Here is a 24,306-nt window from a genome sequence, read left to right on the forward strand (position 1 = left end):
AGGACGTTACCAAGGTTGGAGCATTTGAGCTATAGGGAGAGGCTGAATAGACTGGGTATGTTTTCCTTGGAGCGTCGGAGAGCTGACGGGTGACCATATAAAATCATAAGGGCATGGATAGGATAAATAGACAAAGTCTTTTCCCTGGGGTCGGGGAGTCCAGAACTAGAGGGCATAGGTTTAGGGTGAGAGGGGAAAGATATAAAAGAGACCTAAGGGGCAATGTTTTCACACAGAGGGTGGTACGTGTGTGGAATGAGCTGCCAGAGGAAGTGGTAGAGGCTGATACAATTGCAACATTTACAAGGCATCTGGATGGGTATATGCATAGGAAGGGTTTGGACAGATAGAGGCCAAATGCTGGCAAATGAGACTAGATTAGGTTGGAATATCTGGTTGGCTTGGATGAGTTGGGTCGAAGGGTCTGTTTCTGTGTTGTACAGCTCGATAACTCAATTTCACTTCAGCTCTGATGAAGAATTGCTAGAATCGAAATGTTAGCTTGCCCTCTGTCTGTGGATGCTGCCTTACCCGCTGTGATCACCAGCATTGGTTGTTTTCAGTGTGAGTTGTGGATGATGGACAGGGTTTGAGCTGGTTAATATAACACTGTATTTTGGAAAACAGGAAGTAATGAATAGACGTTGAGGGATAAGAAGCTCATGTCAAGAAGTGACTCTTAAACAGCAGGCAGATATAAAGCGATTTTTCTTTTCCCAGGAGCAATGTTGCCTAAAAGATGGTCAAAGCTTCATAAATGACTGAACGTTGTTCAGGAGATGGAATACGGGGGAGAATTTCTCTACAAAGTTACATTTGCCAGGATGGAGTGCGTCAACATTTTCCTGTTATCACACAAACCGAGATAGAGATAGAGAGAGCCAGGAGGCGGCATCATCACTCACATGACACTCGGTATAAATGAGGCATCTCACTGTGTCTGATGGATCTTCATCTCCGGCCGAGAGGATGCGCTGGAGTTTGGTTTCGGTGCAGTTTCTGGTGGTGCTGGTGCTGGGGATCTGCCCAAGCTCTGGGGCTGGTTCCTTGACCAGGTGTCCGTGTCCATCCCTGAATCTGTGCCACCCTCTGCCCGCTGACCATCAGCACCAAGTCGAGGTGGGTATTTGCAAACCATTCAATTCTCTGGTTGCCTGGAAGTTGTCTTTTGAAGGCCATTGAGCAGCAACACTTGGAATGGAGTATTGGGATGGGAGCTCCTGTCTCTCCCCGTGTGATGCTGCTCCTCTCCCCAGCCCCCGCTCTGTTGTGTGAGTTGGGAGAGATTCTCCTCTGGAGGATGTTCTTTCCCTCCCCGGGGCTGGCCTGGCTTCGGATGGGGAACAGAGTGTCCCTCCCAGTCAGGCTCCAGCTCCACTCTGGGCCCTGGGGGGATCCAGGTCCAGGCTGAGGGGCTGAGTCCTGCTCAGGGACAGGGGGAGCTGGACCAGCTCAGATCCTTGTTGGGATGTAGAGAGGATCCTATTCTCTCCAATCCTGATGGGAAAGTGTGCAACTTGCTCTAGTTCCAGCCTGTGTGAAACAGGAGCCTCGGGAAAACTGAGCAGTGCAAAGATATTTTAACAAGGACAGCAGCAGCAGGAAAAGATTTCTGTTCAACGGTGTCCCTGATGTACAGCCTCTGGGATGAAGTGTGATCCATTCTGACAGTTTAATCCCATGGATCAGGATTACCGTTTGCACAGAATATTGACCCTGAGATATTTTAAATAATACTTTTCGATGTACATGGGGTGTGGACATCTCTACCTGGGCATTTCTTGCCTGTCCCTAGCTGACCTTGAGAAGATGGGGGGTGAGCTGCCTTCTTGAACTGCTGCTGTAGGTTGACCCACAATGCCCTGAGGGAGGGAGTTCCAGGATTGTTACCCCGTGACACTGAAGCAGCAGTGATATACTTCAAAGTCAGGATGGTGAGTAGCTTGGAGGGGAATTTGCAGGTGGTGGTGTTCCCCTGTATCTTCTGCCCTTGTCATTCTAGATGTAAGTGGTCAAGGGTTTGAAAGGTGCCATTGGAGGAGCCTTGGTGAACTTGTGCTGTGTGTCTTGTAGATAGTACACATTGTTGCTACTGAGTGTCCAGTGATGGGATGCTGAATGTGATAGGTGCCACTCAAGTGGGGGCTGCTTTGCCTTGGATGGTGTCAAGCTTCTTGAGTGTTGTTGGAGCTGCACCTACCAAAACAAGTGGGGAGTATTCCAGCACACTCCTGACTTCTGCCTTCTAGATAATGGACACTTTTGTTGAATTCCTAACCACAGAATTCATAGCTTTAACCTGCTTTTGTATGGCATGGAGAAAGTGAGGACTGCTCTTGCTGGACAAACTGGCATGTCCAGTTTTAGGTCAAAGGTATCTCCCAGAATGGTGATAATGTAGGATTCAGCAGTGGCAATGCCATTGAATGATAAGGTGTGATGGTTAGATTCTTTTGCTTGGAGACAGTCATTGTCTTTGCTATGATTATAAATGCAGCACCAATTAAATACTTCCTTTAACAAAAATTCTGAGATGTAAACTCGTAAATGACGTGTGATCTTACAATGACAGCCTAATACCATGGTTAAGGCTTGCTGTTTTCACAGAATATTGACCCTGAAGCACCAGTTCAGAATCTTGGGGGGTCACGTAATAAAATTGTGACTTCATCTCAGCTTTTGTAAACCTGAGATTCTGGTTTGGATTAAAGTGAATACAATTTAATAGATCTTAGGACAAACCTCAGAGTAAAATGACAATGTAACTGTTCAGTAGTTGCTGAGGTTCAGGATAATATTGCTCAGTGGACAGTGTGGTCACAAGGGATTCAGCAAATAACCTGCAGACTCAATCCCTTTCCTGGTCTGTTACCGGAGCGTGGATAATGTTATTGATTGAAGAAAGATTGATGTTGTTTCATGTCATTTCTTCGACTGACTGCCTTATTTTCGTAACAGGTCGTTGTCTTTGATAGTGGAGGAATGGATTGGAAACATTACGACTGGTCAACGGTCACGACAATTGTTGCCTTTGGAAAGTATGACCGTGAGCTATTGTGCCATGCTCATGCAAATAATGTTCGAGTTGTCCTGAAAGGTAACTAATTTTATCACAAAAAAAAGAAAAAAATCAAATCCTCACATAATGCCAGCCTCATTACAACAGTCTTATAAAGGAACACAGCATGCAGAGTTTTCTTAGCAATTCTAATTTGTCTTCCCTTAACATTCCAGACATTCCTCCCCAGCTTTGATACAACAGTTGCAAATTATTCTGCAATGTATTAAAAATTTCACAATGACGCATCTTTTCTGTCTGCAAAGCATTACTTCCCATTGTCTAATTTTTCCACACATTTGCACTTTCATGTTTCCACTTACCAATTCCTCTGTCCATGTTTGTAATGGAAAATATCTCTGCAAACTTGTTCAACAATATTGCAACCTCCCTGTTCTGTCTCTTCCAGTTTAGATTGCCATGAAGTAATATGAGATCAAAATCTTATGTAAAAAAAAGACAAGAAATTTCACAGTGGGGATTAATTCGGTGTGAATGCTCTATTTGAAATATCCTTCATGTTTAATTTTGCTTTTACACCTACAGTGAACTCCACAGTGGCTTTTCTCCATTATTGCTGGGGATTGGCCACTCCTGTATGTTTTGTTTTGCATCTCTCCTGTCAAGTTTGAGGTATTTGCTGGGTGTGTGAGCACTGAGAGACAGGAGTGGCTTGAAGTTAATAATTGCTTTTAAATTCAATTATGGAATGTGAGCATTGCTGGCTAGGCCAGCATTTATTGTCCTTATTGAATTGGCCAGGCAGTCATTTCGAATCAACCCCATTGCTGTGGTTAATGAGAACACCAGAGATGCATTAACATGAAAGTTGGATGGCATCGAAAGGAATAGAAATATAATTGGATAAATTGAGACACTGGAAGAGGGTTGAATACTCAGTCAATGCTCGTTAATTCTGAGCAAATATTCTACCTACCAAAAATAATAGATGAATAATCATGGTCTGTGGTTTGTGTAATTTCTCAATGTTGAGAGGTGGGAAATGTTACAAAATTGTCACGCCTCATTGGGATTGTACCCTGGATATCCAAGTCCTGCTACTCTCAGAGTCACACCAATTGTCATACATTTAATAAAACGATGCAAAGTTCCCCAAATTATTTGCATTTTAGACCCATATTGACATAAAGCAAGGGTCTGCTTAACAGAAGTTAACATTTATTGCAAACAAATAGATTTCAGCTACAGGTAAACAATTAAGAACTATTGGCATTTAACTCTAAAGGTTAAATCTCTAACCCCCCTTGTAAAATTGCCCCTATATACCAATACAGTCAGATACAGATAGAGAAACATATCTGGGTGGCATGGGCAGAGGGAAGTATTAGGAAGGCAGTTAATATGGTTCCTATTCCAGGGTTTGCTGAGATGCACCTTCTGGCTTGTCAGGACTTGCTACTCCTCAACCTCCTTTCTCCAAGTGCTTTCACTTGTTTGCAAGAGGCATAGGGTGACTGGATAGGAGGAAGTAAAATAGCTTTTTATCAGACTTGAGGTGTTTTTACTGCTCATTTTTTTCTAGAGGTCCAATGATGTCTGCCCAAGTATTCTCATACACAACTATCTGGGAATCACTAACATAGTTGTAAGCAGGCAAAAGGTCCTTGTTATCAAAAATGGGTCAGCAGTGCCAGACCAGTCTGCAGCTCATTGCCAGCCAAAACTCTGTTGTACATACCCCTTGGCTCGAGCTCATCTACAACTAGACTTACCCAGTGCTTGAACAAGCAGTTGTGTAAACAACACTTACAATGAGTGTCAGACTATTTGCTTTTTTAAAAATGCAGCAATCCCTTCCTTCTATTGGGGAAGCGATGGCTTAGTGGTATTGTTGCTGGACTGTTAATCCAGAGACCCAGGCAATATCCTAGGGATCAGAGTTCAAATTCTGCCATGGCAAATGGTGGAATCTGAATTCAATAAACACCTGGAGTTAAAAGTCCAATGATGACCATGAATCCATTATCAATTGTTAGGAAAAAAGAATCTGATTCACTAATGTCCTTGAGGGAAGGAAAGTGCTATCCTTACCTGGTCTGATCTACATGTGACTCCAAAGCCCACAGCAATGTGGTTGACTGTTAACTGCCCTCTGGGCAATTAGGGATGGGCAATGAATGCTGTCCAAGGCAGCAAAGCCCTCATCCCATGAGTTAAAAAAACTGTTTTCTCTTTACACATTTCAGGCTACAATTAAAAATGCAGAAATATTAAAAGGTAATGTCTTATGAACTGTTATGATAAAGCTTCCTCTTAACTGTTATGAAGTTATAAAGAAATCAGCCACTGTCCAAAGTATAGAGTCAGATAGATTGAGCCATTTTTTAAAGGAGACTATTGGAAATCTTGGTGACCTTGTAGTGTGGAATACGTAGACACAGGTCACATGATGTGCAAACTCCCATTAGAAATCAAGATCACTTTACTGTTTAAATATCTCTTCTGGGTCAGAAGGTTGAGTTTACCCTGGGACTTTACATTTAGTGCAGCACTGAGGGAGTGCTGCATTTCTGATGAAATACTGAACACTCTCTGCTGAGGTGCACGTAGAAGGCCCCAATGGCACAATTTTACGAAGAACGGGAAGTTCTTGGGGTGCCCTAGGCAACATTTTTTCCTCATACACCAACAAAACAATAAACTGATCTATCTTGATTACCTAACTTCCTATTCATGGCCCCTTGCTGGGGATAAATAGATACAATTTCTGCGAACAAGATATCAGTCATTATACTTTAGAAATAATTCTCTTGCTTTGAAGGAGATTCTTAGACTGTGGAAGGCACAATGTAAATTCAGCTACCAGGGAGATCTTCCTTGACTACTATCTAAGAACAACATAGGACAGTACAGCACAGGAACAGGGCCATTCGGCCCACCAAGACTGTGCTGATACATGATATCTTTCTAAACTAAAAACCTTCTGCCTCTATGCGATCTGAGTCCCTCTATTCCCTGCCTATTCGTGTACCTGTCCTGATGCCTCTTAAACGTTATTATTCTACATGCTTTACCGCTTCCTCTCAGTGCATTTCAGGCACTTACCACACTCTGTGTGAAAAAAAAGCCTCTCACATCTCCTTTAAAGAATCCCCCCTTTACATTAAACTATGTGCCCTAACAAGTGACATTTCCAACCTTGAAAAAAAGACACTGATTGTCCATTCTATTCAAGCCTTTCATAAATTGTAAACTTCTATCGACTTCATATTTGCAATTCTTTCAGAGTTTGGGGCTGTCTGTTGTGCAAATGATGCCAGCAGCATGGGTTTAGATAGCTGGTTAGTGATGCCAGCAGCATGGGTTTAGATAGCTGGTTAGTGATGCCAGCAGCATGGGTTTAGATAGCTGGTTAGTGATGCCAGCAGCATGGGTTTAAATAGCTGGTTAGTGATGCCAGCAGCATGGGTTTAATTCCCACATCGGCTGAGGTTAGAACATAGAACATAGAACAATACAGCACAGAACAGGCCCTTCGGCCCACGATGTTGTGCCGAACTTCTAACCTAGATTAAGCACCCATCCATGTACCTATCCAAATGCCGCTTAAAGGTCACCAATGAATCTGACTCTACCACTCCCACGGGCAGCGCAATCCATGCCCCCAGCACTCTCTGGGTAAAGAACCCACCCCTGACATCTCCTCTATACCTTCCACCCTTCACCTTAAATTTATGTCCCCTTGTAACACTCTGTTGTACCCGGGGAAAAAGGTTACCATGAAGGGACTCTCCTTCTCAATCTCTCCCCTTGCCTGAGGCGTGGTGACCCTCAGATTAAACCAACACCAGTAGTCTTTCTCTAATTCATGAGAAGCCCTATGGTCTGGTTACAGTACGTTAACTTTATCTTATAAATACCTGTTGCTCTTTCTTAATGCTTCACCAGCAACTATATCGCAGCAGAACCTGATAAATCGAAAGAAGCGAGCAAACTGGATCAAAAACAAAGTGCTGCTAGCAAGAAAGCATTTTATGGATGGCATCAATTTGGAAATGTGGGATGTCCTTAAACCTGGATCTGAAAATTATCATGCATTGCCCCACTTGGTTCAGGAAACTGCACACATCTTCCATCGGGAAATACCAGGATCTCAGGTAAAAAAGCCATTACTTTGACAGGGTTTCTATTTAATTAGCATGAACCGTGACACTTTTTTTCTGGATAAGTAAGATTATATCTGGCTGCTGTTTATTAATGTATTGTCACAGTACAAGGCAGCTTAGATAGTTCAGTTTGAAATAGCTTAATAGGGTGGCATGGTGGCTCAGTGGTTAGCACTGCTGCCTCATTGGTGGGCGGCACGGTGGCGTGTGGGCGGCACGGTGGCGTGTGGGCGGCACGGTGGCTCAGTGGTTAGCATTGCTGCCTCATTGGTGGGCGGCACGGTGGCGTGTGGGCGGCACGGTGGCGTGTGGGCGGCACGGTGGCTCAGTGGTTAGCATTGCTGCCTCATTGGTGGGCGGCACGGTGGCGTGTGGGCGGCACGGTGGCACAGTGGTTAGCACTGTTGCCTCACAGTGCCAGAGATCCGGGTTCAATTCCTGCCTCAGGCGACTCTCTGTGTGGAGTTTGCACATTCTCCCCGTGTCTGCGTGGGTTTCCTCCGGGTGCTCCGGTTTCCTCCCACACTCCAAAGATGTGCAGGTCAGGTGAATTGGCCAGGCTAAATTGCCCGTAGTGTTAGGTAAGGTGTAGATGTAGGGGTATGGGTGGGTTGCACTTCGGCGGGTGCGGTATGGACTTGTTTCCACACTGTAAGTAATCTTAATTTAATTTAAACAGCACCAAGGTCCCAGGTTCAATTCTAGCCTCGGGCTGTGTGGAGTTTGCACCTTCTCTCTGTGTGGGTTTCCTCCTACAGTCCAACGATGTGCTGGTCAGGTGAATTGGCTGTGCTAAAATTGCCTGTAGTGTTAGGTGCATTAGTCAGAGGGAAGTAGGACCAGATGGGTTACTCTTCAGAGGGTCAGTGTGGACTTGTTGGGCCAAAGAGCCTGTTTCCACACTGTAGGGGATCTAATCTTAAGCTGAATTTTCAGCAGATTAGCCCTTTCAGTTCAGAATTATACAAATAAATTTCATCTCAGCTTCCTGGGATGGAATGCGTGAAACCATAACTTTTACAGAAGAATTATACAACACAGGAGGAGCCCATTTGGCCCAGTGTGCTTGTGTCTGTTCTTTGAGAATTATTTATTCTGTATTTACAGTTACAATTAGAGCTACCACCAACAGAACAGAGAGATTTGAGAAGTCTTGTGCATAAATCACAAGAGGTTAGCATCCAAATTCAGCAGTTATTAGAGAAGGAAATGGAATGCTGATCTTTATTTAAAAGGGAATTGAGTATAAAAGTAGGTAGGAGACAGTGAGGTCTGCCAATGCTGGAGATCAGAGTTGAGAGTGTGTTGCTGGAAAAGCGCAGCAGGTCAGACAGCATCTGAAGGAGCAGAAAAATCAACGTTTCGGGCTGGAGCACTTCATGTAGGTAGTCTTTGCTAAAATTATACAAAGCATTAGTTGTTCTAAGGAAGGGTCACTCAATCTGAAACGTTAACTCTGATTCTCTCCACCGATGCTGCCAGACCTCTGAGTTTTTCCAGCAATTTCTACTTGTATCTCTGTCGTTAGTTAGATTACAGGAATATTGTGAACAATATTGGTTCCCATAAGAAATGAAAAATGTACTGACACTGGAAGCAGTCTAGAGACGGTTCACAAGGCTGATGTCAGGTATGGAGGGACAGTCTTAAGAAGAAAGTTTGAATAAGTTGGCATGTACTGATTGGAGTTTCGAAGAATAAGAACTGACCTTATTAAAACATACAAGATTCTTAGGGGACTCGACTAGGTAGATGTGAAGAGGTTGTTTCTGCTTGTGAGAGATTCTAGGACCAGGGAGCATCATCTCAGAATAAGGAGTTGTCTATTTTAGACCGAGATGAGGAGGAATTTTTTTTCTCTCTCAGAGTGAATCCGTGGAATTCTTTGCTGCAGAGGGCTGTTGAAGCTGGATCATTATATATATTCACAGCTGAGATGGGCAGAGTTTAATTAGTAAGGGAATCAAGAGTTGTGAGGAAAGTGGAGATGCCAAAAACATTCAGTATGCAAAATGTTTTTATAACATCAATGTGTAGAAAGTGTAACTAGTATGTGAAAACAGCCCTTAGGTAATTGCCAAATGTACTAGGGATTAGAAGAGGAGATTTGTTTAGAATATAGTGAATTATGATGATCAGGAATGTTCAGCCTGAAAGGATGTTGCCATAAAACATAGGGGCACAATCAAGCCATTCAGCCCATCAAGTGTGCTCTGTCACTCAGTGAGCTTATAATCCTCAACTTTCCTGCCTTTTCACCATAACCTTAGCTGCCTTACTGATTAAAAAGTCCGTCTGTCTCAACCTTGAACCGTATTGAATGACTCAGCTCTTTGTGGCAAAGAATTCCACAGATTCACTACTCTCTGAGAAACGAAATTCCTCCTCATCTCTGACTTAACTGTGTGACCCCCTGAACCTGAGATGATGCCCTCTGGTCCTAGATTCTCTCACAATGGGAAACAACCTTTCAGTATGTACCTGTTCTGTTCAATTATCTCTTGTTGAAAATGGCCATTGCCTGGCAGAATTAATTGATACTTGATGGGATGCATCTTGTAGATGGTACACACTGCTGCAACTACGTAGTGATGGTGATGAGAGTGAATAGTTATGACTCATTTATCTCTCCACCCTGCAGGCACTCTGCTTCTATTCCTGATGAAGAGCTTTTGCCCGAAGCGTCAATTTTCCTGCTCCTCGGATGCTGCCTGAACTGCTGTGCTTTTCCAGTACCACTTGAGTCTAGAATCTGGTTTCCAGAAATTGCAGTCCTTGTTTTTACCTAATAGCTACGACTGGTAGAGTAGCAGCCAATTTCGCTGCTTTATACTGAGTAGTTTTGAGGAACTGAACTCAATCAGGCATGAAGAAATTATCCATCACACCCCTGATCTGTGCCTCATAGGTGGTGGGACAGACTTTATAGAGGTAGGAGATAAATGCCACAGATTTCACAGCCTCTGACATGCTTTTGTAGCCACTATATTTTTTATTATTCATTCACAGGATATGGGTGTTGCTGGCTGGGCCAGAATTTAATGTCCATCCCTAATTCTCCTTCAGAAAGCGGTGCTTTCTGAACTGCTGCAGTTCATGTGATGTAGGAATACCCAAAGTGGCATTAGGGAGGGAATTCCAGGGTTTTGATCCAGTGACAGTGAAGGAACAGCGATATATTTCCAAGTCAGGATGGTGAGTAGCTTGGAGGGGAACTTGCAGAGAGTGGTGTTCTTGCTGCCCTTGTCCCCCTCAATGGAAGTGATCATGGTTTGGAAAGTGTTATGTAAAGATCTTTGCTGAATTTTTGCAGTGCATCTTGTGGATAGTACACTGTGCTGTTACTGAGTGTGGGTGGTGAAGGGAGTGGAAGTTTGTGGATGTGGTGCCAATCAAGCAGGTTGCTTTGTCCTGGATGGTGTAGAGCTTCTTGAGTGTTGTTGGAGCTGCACCTGTCCAGGGGCAAGTGGGGAGTATTCCAACACACTCCTGACTTGTGCCTTGTAGATGGTGGGCAGGCTCTGCCATGGATATTCCTAACCTCTGACCTGCTGTTGGAGTCCTGCAGTGAGTAACTCAGATGTATATGCTTGATTTCATCTCATTCTCTTAGAAGAAATTAATTTCTTGTTATTTTTCTACTTTAGGTCACATTTAACGTACCTTGGTCTCCGCATTGTAAACTTGGTCGATGTTTTGATTACACAGCAATTGCGAATGCCTGTGACTTCTTATTTGTGATGTCATTTGACATAGAACGTAGAACGCTAGGTGATTGTCTTGCAAAGCCAAATGCGCCCTATAACAAGACATTAGCAGGTATGTACTAAATTACTTTCTGGTTCAAGGTTTACCCATCCTGCATCAATGTTGATCTAAAACTGTCATTAATTTTTCCCCTTTAGGTCTCTCAGCTTATATCAATCTAGGTATTGATTCCAAGAAACTCATAATGGGAGTTCCCTGGTATGGTTATGACTATACTTGCCAGCGCTTCCTTGAGGTAAGGCTAAAATGATTAGTTTACCTTGCACAAGAAATCAGTTTGAAATCTGATTATGCCTAATATATCCCTCTGATGTTCATTCAGGGTGTCTACTTGTATTTTGGAATAGTCTATTCTTTTTTACGCTAAAAATCATACAACACCAGGTTTTAGAGTCATAGAGATGTACAGCACAGAAACAGACCCTTCGGTCCAACTCGTCCATGCTGACCAGATATACCAACCCAATCTAGTCCCACCTGCCAGCACCTGACCCATATCTCTCTAAACCCTTCCTATTCATATACCCATTCGGATGCCTTTTAAATGTTGCAATTGTACCAGCCTCCACCACTTCCAGTGGTAGCTCATTCCATACACGTACCACCCTCTGCGTGAAAAAGTTGCCCCTTAGGTCTCTTTTATATCTTCCCCCTCTCAGCCTAAACCTATGACCTCTGGTTCTGGACTCCCCCACCCCAGGGAAAAGACTTTGTCTATTAATCCTATCCATGCTCCTAATGATTTTATGAACATCTATAAGGTCACCCCTCAGCCTCCAACACTCCAGGGAAAACAGCCCCAGCCTGTTCAGCCTTTCCCTATAGCTCAAATCCTCTAACCTTGGGAACATCCTTGTAAATCTTTTCTGAACCCTTTCAAGTTTCACAACATCTTTCCGATAGGAAGGAGACCAGAATTGCACGAAATACTCCAACAGTGGCCTAACCAATGTCCTGAATAGCTGCAATATGACCTCCCAACTCCTGTAGTCAATACTCTGACCAATAAAGGAAAGCATGCCAAATGCCTTCTTCACTATCCTATCTACCTGTGATTTCACTTTCAAGGAGCTATGAACCTGCACTCCAAGGTCTCTTTGTTCAGCAACACTCCCTAGGACCTTACCATTAAGTGTATAAGTCCTGCTAAGATTTGCTTTCCCAAAATGCAGAACCTCGCATTTATCTGAATTAAACTCCATCTGCCACTTCTCAGCCCATTGGTCCATCTGATCAAGATCCCATTGTAATCTGAGTCCAACAGGTTTATTTGGAAACATAGCATTCGAAGCGCTCCTTCTTCATCAGGTGGTTGTGAAGCAGGACTGGAGGACACAGAGTTTATAGCAAAATGTTACAGTACCATGCAATTGCAATATAGTAAACAAACTTAGATTAACTATTTCATCTTTTAGAATAGTTTTGCCAGTTTCGGTTCTTTAATATGTAAATTCCAGAACTCCTTTTAAGTCACATTCTCAAGATAACTTCAGGTTTTCTAACAAAATGTGTCACCTCAGTTCAGACAATGCATTAAAAGTGTGAGGTTAAAGTCTGTCTCTGTCCCAATTTTGAGTCAAACTGGTTCTATTTTGAAAGTGGGATTTACAGAATCTTACATGGATTGACTGTAGGTTATGCATTTTTTGAGCAACATAAAATATAATGCTGCAAATACAGATTTTACGTTGGCTAACTTGCTTTCATGAAAACATAGAAAAAAGGAAGTGTAGGCCATTTGGCCCCTCGAGCCTGCTCTGTCATTCATAAAATCTTGGTTGATATTTCAATTCAATACCTGTTCCAGGTTTCTCCCCATATCCTTTGATCCCTCTAACCCTAAGAACTGTGACTTCTTCTTGAAAATCTTTAATGTTTTCAAAATTTTGCTGCCTTCTCCATTAATTTCTTTGATATTTACACTCATTTTTCAGTTGTATCCATTTGACTTAGATATTGAATGAATGAATGATTTTGTTGTCATGTGTATTTTACGGTGAGAAAAACAGTAGTAAAAAGCTTTTCCACTGTTGCCATGATCTGGCACCATTTTGAATATTTTTTAAGAATAAGTAAAAAAAGATGTAACTTAAAAATTGATTATTGACTCCAGAAAACTCAGAATGGGAGTTCTATGTTATGGTTATGTCCATCCTTGTCAGTGCTTCCTTAAGGCAAATAAAGCAGTGAAGCTAATTTATCTGTAACTGTTCAGCCAGGACATTTATATGTTAAAACAACCCAATAGTTTTCATTTGTAAGCTTGTCTAGGGACGACTTGAGGGTGGCATGGTGGCTCAGTAGTTAGCACTGCAACCTCACAGTGCCAGGGACCCGGGTTTGATTCCTGCCTTGGGTGACTGAGTGGAGTTTGCACATTCTCCCCGTGTCTGCATGGGTTTCCTCTCGGTGCTCCCGTTTCCTCCCACAATCCAAAGATGTGCAGGTTAGGTGAATTGGCCATGCTAAATTGCCCATAGTGTTAGGTGCATTAGTCAGAGGGAAATCGGTCAGGGTGGGTTACTCTTCGGAGGATTGGTGGGGACTTGTTGCGCTGAATAGCCTGTTTCCACACTGTAGATAACCTAATCTACTTCAGTAATGTTGTTCTGTTTATTTTGAGGGAGTTGGAGACCACCAAAGGGTCTAGAAGAACTAAGCAATAGTACAGAAGAGACCTTTGATTATGAAAATATGGGCTGCTCATGGGAGTACAATAGGGGTTTCATAGGGAGATCAGGGAAGATTTGGAAGATGTAGAGTGATAAGAAATTTGAGAGGGGAACAGATATTGTTCACTGGTTCACTAATGTGCTTTATGAAAGGAAAGGGAAAGAAATTGGATGTGAGCCATGATCTTATCATATGCTGGGGTAGGTTTGAGTTGCTGAATGACCTACTCCTGTTCCTGTTTCTTCTGATCCTATGGTCTTAATTCTGCCATCCTCACCTACAATGTCCTATATGTGCTCCAGGCCCCCAAAATGACCCCTGCGAGCCAGTTAGGTTCAAAGGCAATGAGGAATGGCCAACGAACGCTGACCTTGCTGGTGATGCCCAAATCGAACCATAGATTCACAGAGTTGCAACAGTGTGGAAGAAGGCCATTCAGCCCATTGTGGCCACACTGACTCTCTGACGAATATCCCATCCAGACCCACCCCCATCATGTAACCCCACATTTGCCATGGCTAACCCACTTAGTCCTGTACATCCTTGGACACTACAGACAATTTAGCATGGCCATTCCACCTAACCTGCACATCTTTGGACTGTGAGAAGAAACAGAGCACCCAGAGGAAACCCACACAGACACGGGGAGAATGTGCAAACTCCACACAGATAGTCACCCAAGGCTGGAATCAAACCTGGATCCCTGGCGCTGTGAGGCAGCAGTGCTAACCACAGAGTTACCATGCCGTGAACAAATCCTGTGAAGCATTTCTGCATGTACAGGTAAGAATCCAATGGTGTGTTGCCTCCCTGCTTCCTGGGTAAAGGAGGTCACTCAGTGGCTGTCTGAGGAGAGAGGATGGCAGCTAACGGTTAAGGCCAATGACAAATTGCCTTCATGGAAAGAAGCACATGGTTTTGCAATCCAGGGAGTTTAGGGAGACAGCTAGCACACAGAACCACAGCAGTAGTCAACTTTGGATGAAGGGGAGGCAATGGCCTAGTGGTGTTATCACTAGACTGTCAATTAGAAACTCCAGGGGACCTGGCTGATGCGTTTCTCAATCCCATGCTCCTGCCTTCTCCCTGTAAGCCTTGATCCCCTTACTCATCAAGAACCTATCGATCACTGTCTAAAATACTCTCATTGATTTGGCCCCCACAGCCATCTGCAGCAATGAGTTCCACAGATTCACTACCCTCTGGCTGAAGAAATTCCTCCTCCTCATCTCAATGCTAACGGGTTGTCCCTTTACTTTGAGGCTGTAATCTCGGGTCCTCATCTCCCCTATGAGTGGAAACATCTTTTTGATGTCCACTCTATCCAGGCCTCTCAGTATTCTGTAAGTTTCAGTCAGATCCCCTCTCATCCTCCTGAACTCTATCAAGTACGGACCCAGAATTCTCAACCGTTCCTCCTATGACAAGCCCTTCTTTCCCAGATTATTCTTGTAAACCTCCTCTGGATCCCCTGCATAGCCAGAGCATCCTTCCTGGCATACAGCGTGCACAAATATTCCAAACCACAATATTCCAAATGCAATGTAACCAGAGTCTGAGATAGCCTCAGCAATACATCTCCACTCTTGTATTCTAACCCTCCCGAAATGAATGCTAACATTGCAATTGCCTTTCGAACTGCCAACTGAATCTGCAGGGTAACTTTAAGAGAATCCTGAACTAGTACTCCTAAATCCCTTTGTGCTTCAGATTTCTGAGGCCTTTCCCCATTTAGAAAATAGTTTTTGCCTCTCTTCTTCATTTGCATTTCATCTGCTACTTCTTTGTCCTTTCTCCTGGCCTGATTAAGTTCTTCATTAGAAATTATACGCCTTTTAATATCTTAAATTGTCTCGCATTTTTAAAAATAATCTCGCTGTTTCTGCATTTTTGAAGGAACCACAGGGACTCTATTCACAAGTGTTGTTGCTCTTTTTGTACTTCTCAGGCTGGTCGATGTGATTTGACAGTGTCCCATTTCAGTAAATCCAGTTGTAGCTTTCGAGCCAGTCGTTGGATTCCGTACAAGGAGATCATGAGACACCTGCCAAAATCACTTAGTGGCAGATACTGGGATGATGACCATAAAGCCCCCTACTATATCTACATGGTAAGACTATCCATCAAAGCAATGTGGAGGCTGTGTATTTCAATGTGACTTGTAGAATGTGAACATTGCAGTGTTTCATTTCCTTTATATACTCATGTACGTGGACAATGGCTGGCTGGAACAATATTTATTGTCCCTAATTGTCCCCGAAGAAGGTGGTGTCTTTCTGAATTGCTGCAATCCAGGGAATGGAAGGAGACCTAGAGAGCTGTTAGTGAGGGAGTTCCAAAATATTGAGCCAGGCACAGTGAAGTAACAGAGATATTGAGTGGCTGAGGAAAGATTGTTGTTATTGGTAACATATAGTCATAGAGGTTGACAGCACAGAAAAAAGCCCTTCAGCCCATCATGTCTGTGCCTGTCAAAACAACTACCTGACTATTCTAATCCCTTTTACATCACTTGGCCGATAGCCTTGCATAGCTTGGCTTCCTAGACTTTAATGTCTAGAAATCCCTTTTTTAATCCTATTTTCCTTTCCATCTTCAATGCATTTTTTCATTCATCAGTCTTTAATCAAGCAGTTAGTCATCTATCCTAACATTTCCTTAAGGTTTTTATGGAGAGTGTTCTAAGAAATACTACACTATATTACTAAATAAAGGCACGATATGAATGCAGATTGTTTTGTTCTTAAATCAAGACCAAAGAATGTTGTTGTATTGAGCTGGATTTTCATACTTGAGCTAAGAATGCTGGGCACAATGAATCCTCGAAAAGGTGATCAGACTCTCTCCGCAAAAACCTTGGGGTGAGGGGGACACAAGAGTATGCCTGGGAGTGAGGGGTTGGCACAGCAGGGAGAGGAGAGCACATGGAACTGCCTATCACCGGGGGACCAGGATGGCACGCTATAGGCTTATGATCCGCATCGACACTCACCCCTTATCCCAGTGCCAGGAATCTTGAATCATGTGGGCCTAACTCTGTTGGACACATCTGTTTAAGACAATTGAAAATGTGTCGTTCAGTAACCACCATTGTTATCTAATTATTTGAAATTTATCAAACTTGTAGCTAATTCAGTTAGATGAAAATTATTTTACCAGCATTAGCTACTTATTCAGTTATTTGTACTCTACCCCAATCTTCAGGCAAATATTTTCATTACTTTTGCCAATTTTAGTAATTTAAAGAATTTAAAAAGTTGACATTTAGTCTCATTCAAAATCCTGTGATTTCAATGAAGAATTAGTGACTATCATTTTTGCGTATTACTTTCTGATTTTATTTCTAAAAATGTAAATGTGCAAAAAACACATTGCAGAGTATACAGTACTAAGTATTTTTAATTAAACTGTTCAGAAATGTTATGACACACCTCAGTAGCAAACCTTGTCTTCTGGCTTCGAGGTAGCGACACTACTGTTGGACTGTGCTTCACCACAGTACAAGTAAGACTGCAGTAGTTTTCATAAGCTGTTCCAAAGGAGGGTGTTTTATGCACTCATGGGATGTGAGTGTCACTGGCTAGGCCAGTATTTGTTGCCTAAACCTTCCCTGTGTAACTCTCGTTGGCTTTGTTTGTTGCAGGTTAATAATACACACCACGAGGTTTGGTATGACGATCCAGATAGCATTTCATTGAAATCATCTATCGTGAAGAAATTAAAACTTCGTGGCATTGGTGTATGGATTGGAAATTTCCTAAACTACGGTGCAAACCCCACAGCAACAGCACAGACAAAAGAGATGTGGCATGCCCTAATTTCCGAATGAGTGAAGTGTCAAACTGAAATCTTCCACGATCCACATGAGATAAATCTTTTATTTTATAAGTGAACACAGCTTTTTAAAAAAAGGCAAAAAGTCATAGACTGCCGACAGTGTGGAAGCAGGCAATTCAGCACATCGAGTCACACCAACCCTCTGAACAGCATCCCACCCAAACCTACCCACATACACTATCCCTGTAACCCTGCATTTCCCGTAGCTAATCCATTTAGCCTACACATTCCTGGACACTATGGGAAATTTAGCATGGCCTATGCACCTAATCTGCACACCTTTGGATTATGGGTGGAATTCAGAGTACCTGGAGGATGATCCAGGGATAAGCATTAACATTTCCACTTATTAATGGTATTGTCAGCCAATGGAAGCAAATTTAGGACTGTAGCTTTGGTTGCAAGATTAAATCACTTCAGTCAAAATCTGTAGAAATTTTTATTGGAGGAGGTGATGGCTAGCAGTATTACTGCTGGACCAGAGACCCAGGTTAATGATCCAAGGGAGCTAGGTTCAAATCCTACCATGGCAGATGGTGGAATTTGAATTCAATTTAATAAGAAATCTGGCACTATGACTCTAATGATGACCATGAATCCATTGGGAGAAAAAAACCCACCTGGTTCACTAATGTCCTTTAGGGAGGAAAACTGCTGTCCTTACCTGGTCTGGCCTACACATGATTCCAGCAATGTGGTTGACTCTTAACTGCCCTCTGGGCTATTAGGAATGGGTAATAAATGCTGCCTGGGCAGTGATGCCCTCATCTATGAATGGAGGAAGAAAACCTTTTTATTGTAATTACTAACAGTGTAGGTTAAAACTTGAAGTCATGAACTACTTCAAACTCAGTAAACAATTCACCTTTTACATTGGTGTTCTATTCCACTGCGGCCTACTTTATTCAAAACTTAAATTTTGACTTTTCCATTTTATGATTTTACTTTGCGGATGGTCATCATTTTGAACATTGACAACATTAAACTTTTAGTTTCTTCACCAAGCGATGTAAATAACCTTCTTTCTTAATTATCAAACTCCAAATGCTGTAATTATTTGAATTTTAAACCTCTCGTGTGCAGTACAGTTGACTATTCCTAAAAGTCAACTTGGGGAGGTGGTGGTGTAGTGGTATTGTCACTGCGCTAGCAAACCTACAATCGGGAGGTTTGAAACCCACAGTGGCAGGTGGTGAAATTGGAATTCAGTAAAATGCTAATCTAATAGTATCCATGTAACCATGCAGCTCCTTGGCTGAGTGGTTAGCACTGCTCCCTCACAGCGCCAGGGACCTAGTTCAGTTCCAGCCTTGGGCCTCTGTGTGGAGTTTGCACATTCTGTGTGGGTTTTCTCCAGGTGCTCCGGTTTCGTCCCACAGTACAAAGCTGTGAAGGTTAGGTGGATTGGCCATGTTCAATTGCCTATAGTGTGCAGGGATATGTAGATTAGGTAGGTCAGCCAAGGGAAATGCAGAGTTAAGGGGATAAGCTGGAGATCTGAGTGTGATTCTGTTTGGAACGTCATTGGGTTGAATGGCATGTTTTGCATGGAAGGATTCTGTATAACTATTGTTATTAAAAGAAAAACACTATTTTATCTTGGAGAATGTCAAGTATTGCCCTTGGTCTGACTTCAATGTGACTGCAGGCTCAAAGCAAGCTCTTAACTACCCTCTGGGCAATTAGGGGTAGGCAATAAATGCTGGCCTCATCAGTGATGTCACCACCTTGTGAGTAAATATATATATATATTTTTTAAATTACATAAACATGTCTCACAAATAAAATGCTATTTCTGAAGTAAGAGTTTAATTGTGTTTCTCAGAGGGAATTGTGTAAATGTAAAATATTCTGATCTTAAAATTTCTCATTGATTTAATCTTTGCACTATTAAAGTTACCATTGTCCTCCAAGATCATTGGGCGACTTTCTCAGTAGAGGAAGAGAACTGATTATGGTATAAGCTGAGGGTCACCTGCACCTCAGGTGAGGGAGAGGTTGAGAAGGATAGTCCTTCGTTGGTAACCTCAGGAATTGAATCTATGCTGTTGCCATTACTCCATGTTGCAAACCAACCAGCCAGTTAAACTCAGCTGATGTTAGCTCATCTGTGTAATGGTCCTTAGTCAATCACTTACCCACACATGATTGCCAACATGAAAAATGCAAAGTTTGTCTTGGTCACATGTGTTTGTTGTAATGGTGATCATGATGTGGGGAAGCCAGTGTTGGACTGGGATGGACAAAGTTAAAAATCACACAACACCAGGTTATAGTCCAACAGGTTTATTTGGAAGCACTAGCTTTCATAGCGCTGCTCCTTCATCAGGTGGTTATGAAGTATAAAATCATAAGACACAGAATTTATAGCAGAAGATTACAATGTCATATATTGAACATACCTGGACTGTTAAGTCTTTCATCTTTTAGAATGTGTTGCAAGTCTTGGTTCATTAATATGTAAATTCCAGAACTTCTTTTAAGTCATGTCCTCAAGATAACTTATGGTTTTATAACAATACTACCTGTCCCTCCACCAATCTTTGTATCGTCTGCAAACTTAGCCAGAATGCCCTCAGTTCCTTCATCCAGATCGTTAATGTAGAAAGCGAAAAGTTATGGTCCCAACACTGAGATTTGCAGAAAACTACTAGTCACTAGCTGCCATCCTGAGAAGGACCCTTTTATCCCCATTCTGCCAGACAGCCAAGCTTCTGTCCATGCTCGTACCTTGCCTCGTAAACAATGGGCCCTTACTCAGTAGCCCCTGTGCGGCATCCTGTCAAAGGCTTCTGGAAGTCCAAGTAGATAATATCCATTGGCTCTCCTTGGTCTAACCTGCTCATTATCTCCTCAAATAATTCTAACAGACCTGTCAGGCATGTCCTCTCCTTGATGAAACCATGCTGACTTTCCCCTATTTTGCCATACACTTCCAACTATTCAGAAATCTCATCCTTCACAATGGATTCCAAAATCTTACCAATGACTGAGGTGAAGCTAATCGTTCTGTAACTTCCTGTCTTTTGCCTTACTCCCTTCATAAACAAGGATGTAACATTAATGATTTTCGAGTTCTCTGGGACCCTTCCTGACTCCAGTGATTCCTGAATGGTCACCTCTTATACCTCCACTATCTACATAGAACATAGAACAACATAGAACATAGAACAATACAGCACAGAACAGGCCCTTCAGCCCACAATGTTGTGCCGAACATTTGTCCTTGCTTAAGCACCTATCCATGTACCTATCCAATTGCTGCTTAAAGGTCACCAATGATTCTGACTCTGCCACTCCCACGGGCAGCGCATTCCATGCCCCCACCACTCTCTGGGTGAAGAACCTACCCCTGACATCTCCCCTATACCTTCCACCCTTCACCTTAAATTTATGTCCCCTTGTAACAACTCTGTTGTACCCGGGGAAAAAGTCTCTGACTGTCTACTCTATCTATTCCCCTGATCATCTTATAAACCTCTATCAAGTCACCCCTCATCCTTCGCCGTTCCAACGAGAAAAGGCCGAGCACTCTCAACCTATCCTCGTATGACCTACTCTCCATTCCAGGCAACATCCTGGTAAATCTCCTCTGCACTCTCTCCAAGGCTTCCACATCTTTCCTAAAGTGAGGCAACCAGAACTGCACACAGTACTCCAAATGTGGCCTTACCAAGGTCCTATACAGCTGCAACATCACCTCACAACTCTTGAATTCAATCCCTCTGCTAATGAACACTAATACACCATAGGCCTTCTTACAAGCTCTATCCACCTGAGTGGCAACTTTCAAAGAGCTATGAACATAGACCCCAAGATCCCTCTGCTCCTCCACCTTACTAAGAACCCTACCGTTAACCCTGTATTCCGCATTCTTATTTGTCCTTCCAAAATGGACAACCTCACACTTGACAGGGTTGAACTCCATCTGCCACTCCTCAGCCCAGCTCTGCATCATATCTAAGTCCCTTTCTCACTATCCACAACTCCACCAATCTTCGTATTGTCTGCAAATTTACTGACCCACCCTTCGACTCCCTCTTCCAAGTCATTAATAAAAATTACAAACAGCAGAGGACTCAGAACTGATCCCTGCGGAACTCCACTTGTAACTGGGCTCCAGGCTGAATATTTACCATCTACCACCACTCTCTGACTTCGACCGGTTAGCCAGTTTTCTATCCAACTGGCCAAATTTCCCTCTATCCCATGCCTCGTGACTTTCCGCATAAGCCTACCATGGGGAACCTTATCAAATGCCTGACTAAAATCCATGAACACTACATCCACTGCTCTACCCTCATCCACATGCTTGGTCACCTCCTCAAAGAATTCAATAAGACTTGTAAGGCAAGACCTACCCTTCACAAATCCGTGCTGGCTGTCCCTAATCAAGCAGTGTCTTTCCAGATACTCATAAATCCTATCCCTCAGTACCCTTTCCATGACTTTGCCTATCACTGAAGTAAGACTAACTGGCCTGTAATTCCCAGGGTTATCCCTATTCCCTTTTTTGAACAGAGGCACAACATTCGCCACTCTCCAGTCCCCTGGTACCACCCCCGTTGACAGTGAAGACGAAAAGATCATTTCCAACGGTACTGCAATTTCCTCTCTTGCTTCCCACATAATCCTAGGATATATCCCGTTCGGCCCGGGGGACTTGTCTATCCTCAAGTTTTTCAAAATGCCCAACACATCTTCCTTCCTAACAAGTATCTCTTCTAGCTTACCAGTCCGTTTCATACTCTCCTCTTCAACAATACGGTCCCTCTCATTTGTAAATACTGAAGAAAAGTACTCATTCAAGACCTCTCCTATCTCTTCTGACTCAATACACAGTCTCCCACTACTGTCCTTGATTGGACCTACCCTCGTTCTCGTCATTCTCATGTTTCTCACATACGCATAAAAGGCCTTGGGGTTATCCTTGATCCTACCCACCAAAGATTTTTCATGCCCTCTCTTAGCTCTCCTAATCCCTTTCTTCAGCTCCCTCCTGGCTATCCTGTATCCCTCCAACGCTCTGTCTGAACTTTGTTTCCTCAACCTTATGTAAGCCTCCTTCTTCCTCTTTACTAGACATTCAACCTCCCTCGTCAACCAAGGTTCCCTCACACGACCATCTCTTTCCTGCCTGACAGGTACATACATATCAAGGACACGTCATATCTGTTCCTTGAAAAAGTTCCACATTTCCGTGACATCCTTCCCTGACAGCCTATGCTCCCAACTTATGCTCCTCAGATCCTGTCTTGCAGCATCGTATTTCCCCTTCCCCCAATTGTAAAACCTGCCCTGTTGCACGCACCTGTCTCTCTCCATAACCAAGGTGTAAGTCACAGAATTGTGGTCACCATCACCAAAATGCTTACCCACTAACAAGCCCATCACTTGTCCCGGTTCGTTACCAAGTACCAAATCCAATATGGCCTCCCCTCTGGTCGGACAATCTACATACTGAGTTAGAAAAGCTTCCTGGACACACTGCACAAACACCGCCCCTTCCAGTCTACTTGATCTAAAGAGCTTCCAATCAATATTTGGGAAGTTGAAATCGCCCATGACTACGACCCTGTGGCTTCTCACTTTTCCAAAATCTGTTTCCCAATCTGTTTCTCCACATCTCTGCTGCTATTGGGGGGGGCCTATAGTAAACACCCAACAAGGTGACTGCTCCTTTCCTATTTCTGACTTCAGCCCATACTACCTCCAAAGGCAGATCCCCCTCGAACTGCCTTTCTGCAGCCGTTATACCATTTCTAATTAGCAACGCCACCCCCCCCCCCCCACCTCTTCTTACTGAAACATCCGTAACCAGGAACCTCCAACAACCATTCCTGTCCCTCTTCTATCCACGTTTCCGTGATGGCCACAACATCGTAGTCCCAGGTACCGATCTACGCCTTAAGTTCACCCACCTTATTTCTGATACTCCTTGTGTTGAAGTATACACACTTGAACCCATCTCTGTGTCCGCAAGTATTCCCTGTCAGTGCTACCTTCTCCACAGCCTCCCTACATTCTGGGACATCCTGACAAACAGCTGGCCTACTTGCTGGACTGCAAGTCCAGATCCCATCCCCCTGCCAAATTAGTTTAACCCCCCCCACCCCAAAGAGTGCTAGCAAACCTACCTCCCAGGATATTGGTGCCCTTCTGGTTCAGGTGCAACCCGTCCTGTTTGTACAGGTCCCACCTTCCCCAGAATGCAGTCCAATTGTCCAAATACCTGAAGCCCTCCCTCCTACACCATCCTTGCAGCCACGTGTTCAACTGCACTCTCTCCCTATTCTTTGCCTCACTGTCACGTGGCACCGGCAACAGCTCAGAGATGACGACTCTGTCCGTCCTAGCTTTTAGCTTCCAGCCTAACTCCCTGAGCTCCTGAATGACCTCTCCACCCCTCTTCCTACCTATGTCGTTGGTGCCAATATGCACCACGACTTCTGGCTGCACACCCTCACCCTTAAGGATTCTGAAAACATGGTCCAAGACATCTCGCACTCTGGCACCCGGGAGGCAACAAACCATCCGAGAGTCTCACCCATGTCCACAGAACCGCCTGTCTGTCCCTCTAACTATAGAGTCTCCTATAACTAGCGCTGTCCTCCTCTCCCCCTTTCCCTTCTGAGCCTCAGAGCCGGATTTCGTGCCAGAGACCCGGTCACTGCAGCTTACCCCTGCTAGGCTGTCCCCCCCCAAAAGCATCCAAAGCGCAATACTTATTGTCGAGGGGAATGACCACAGGGGATCCCTGCACTGCCTGCTTCCTCCCCTTCCCACCTCTAACTGTTACCCAGCTACCTCTGTTCCCTGGCATAACTATGTCCCTGTAGCTTC

General features: G+C 43.6%; 1 protein-coding gene across 1 annotated transcript; it reads left to right on the plus strand.

Annotated features, from left to right (window-relative positions):
• Positions 1 to 886: 886 nt before the first annotated feature.
• Positions 887 to 17,514, plus strand: LOC140479489 (di-N-acetylchitobiase-like). The gene is made up of 7 exons (XM_072573322.1): positions 887 to 1,119; positions 2,959 to 3,097; positions 6,968 to 7,176; positions 10,833 to 11,004; positions 11,091 to 11,188; positions 15,575 to 15,736; positions 17,270 to 17,514. Exons 1-7 carry the CDS (start codon positions 922 to 924, stop codon positions 17,453 to 17,455), a joined length of 1,164 nt encoding a protein of 387 aa, XP_072429423.1. The 5' UTR covers positions 887 to 921; the 3' UTR covers positions 17,456 to 17,514.
• The last annotated feature ends 6,792 nt before the right edge of the window (positions 17,515 to 24,306 follow it).

The sequence above is a fragment of the Chiloscyllium punctatum genome, chromosome 7, assembly GCF_047496795.1.
Source record: "Chiloscyllium punctatum isolate Juve2018m chromosome 7, sChiPun1.3, whole genome shotgun sequence".
Classification (NCBI taxonomy): domain Eukaryota; kingdom Metazoa; phylum Chordata; class Chondrichthyes; order Orectolobiformes; family Hemiscylliidae; genus Chiloscyllium; species Chiloscyllium punctatum.

Excerpts from the sequence above, each read along its gene's own strand:
- LOC140479489 (XM_072573322.1), top strand. The coding sequence starts at position 922 with ATGAGGCATCTCACTGTGTCTGATGGATCTTCATCTCCGGCCGAGAGG. Across the intron at positions 11,005-11,090 it reads CTATAACAAGACATTAGCAG|GTCTCTCAGCTTATATCAAT; the intron begins GTATGTACTAAA and ends TTTCCCCTTTAG. Across the intron at positions 11,189-15,574 it reads CTTGCCAGCGCTTCCTTGAG|GCTGGTCGATGTGATTTGAC; the intron begins GTAAGGCTAAAA and ends TGTACTTCTCAG.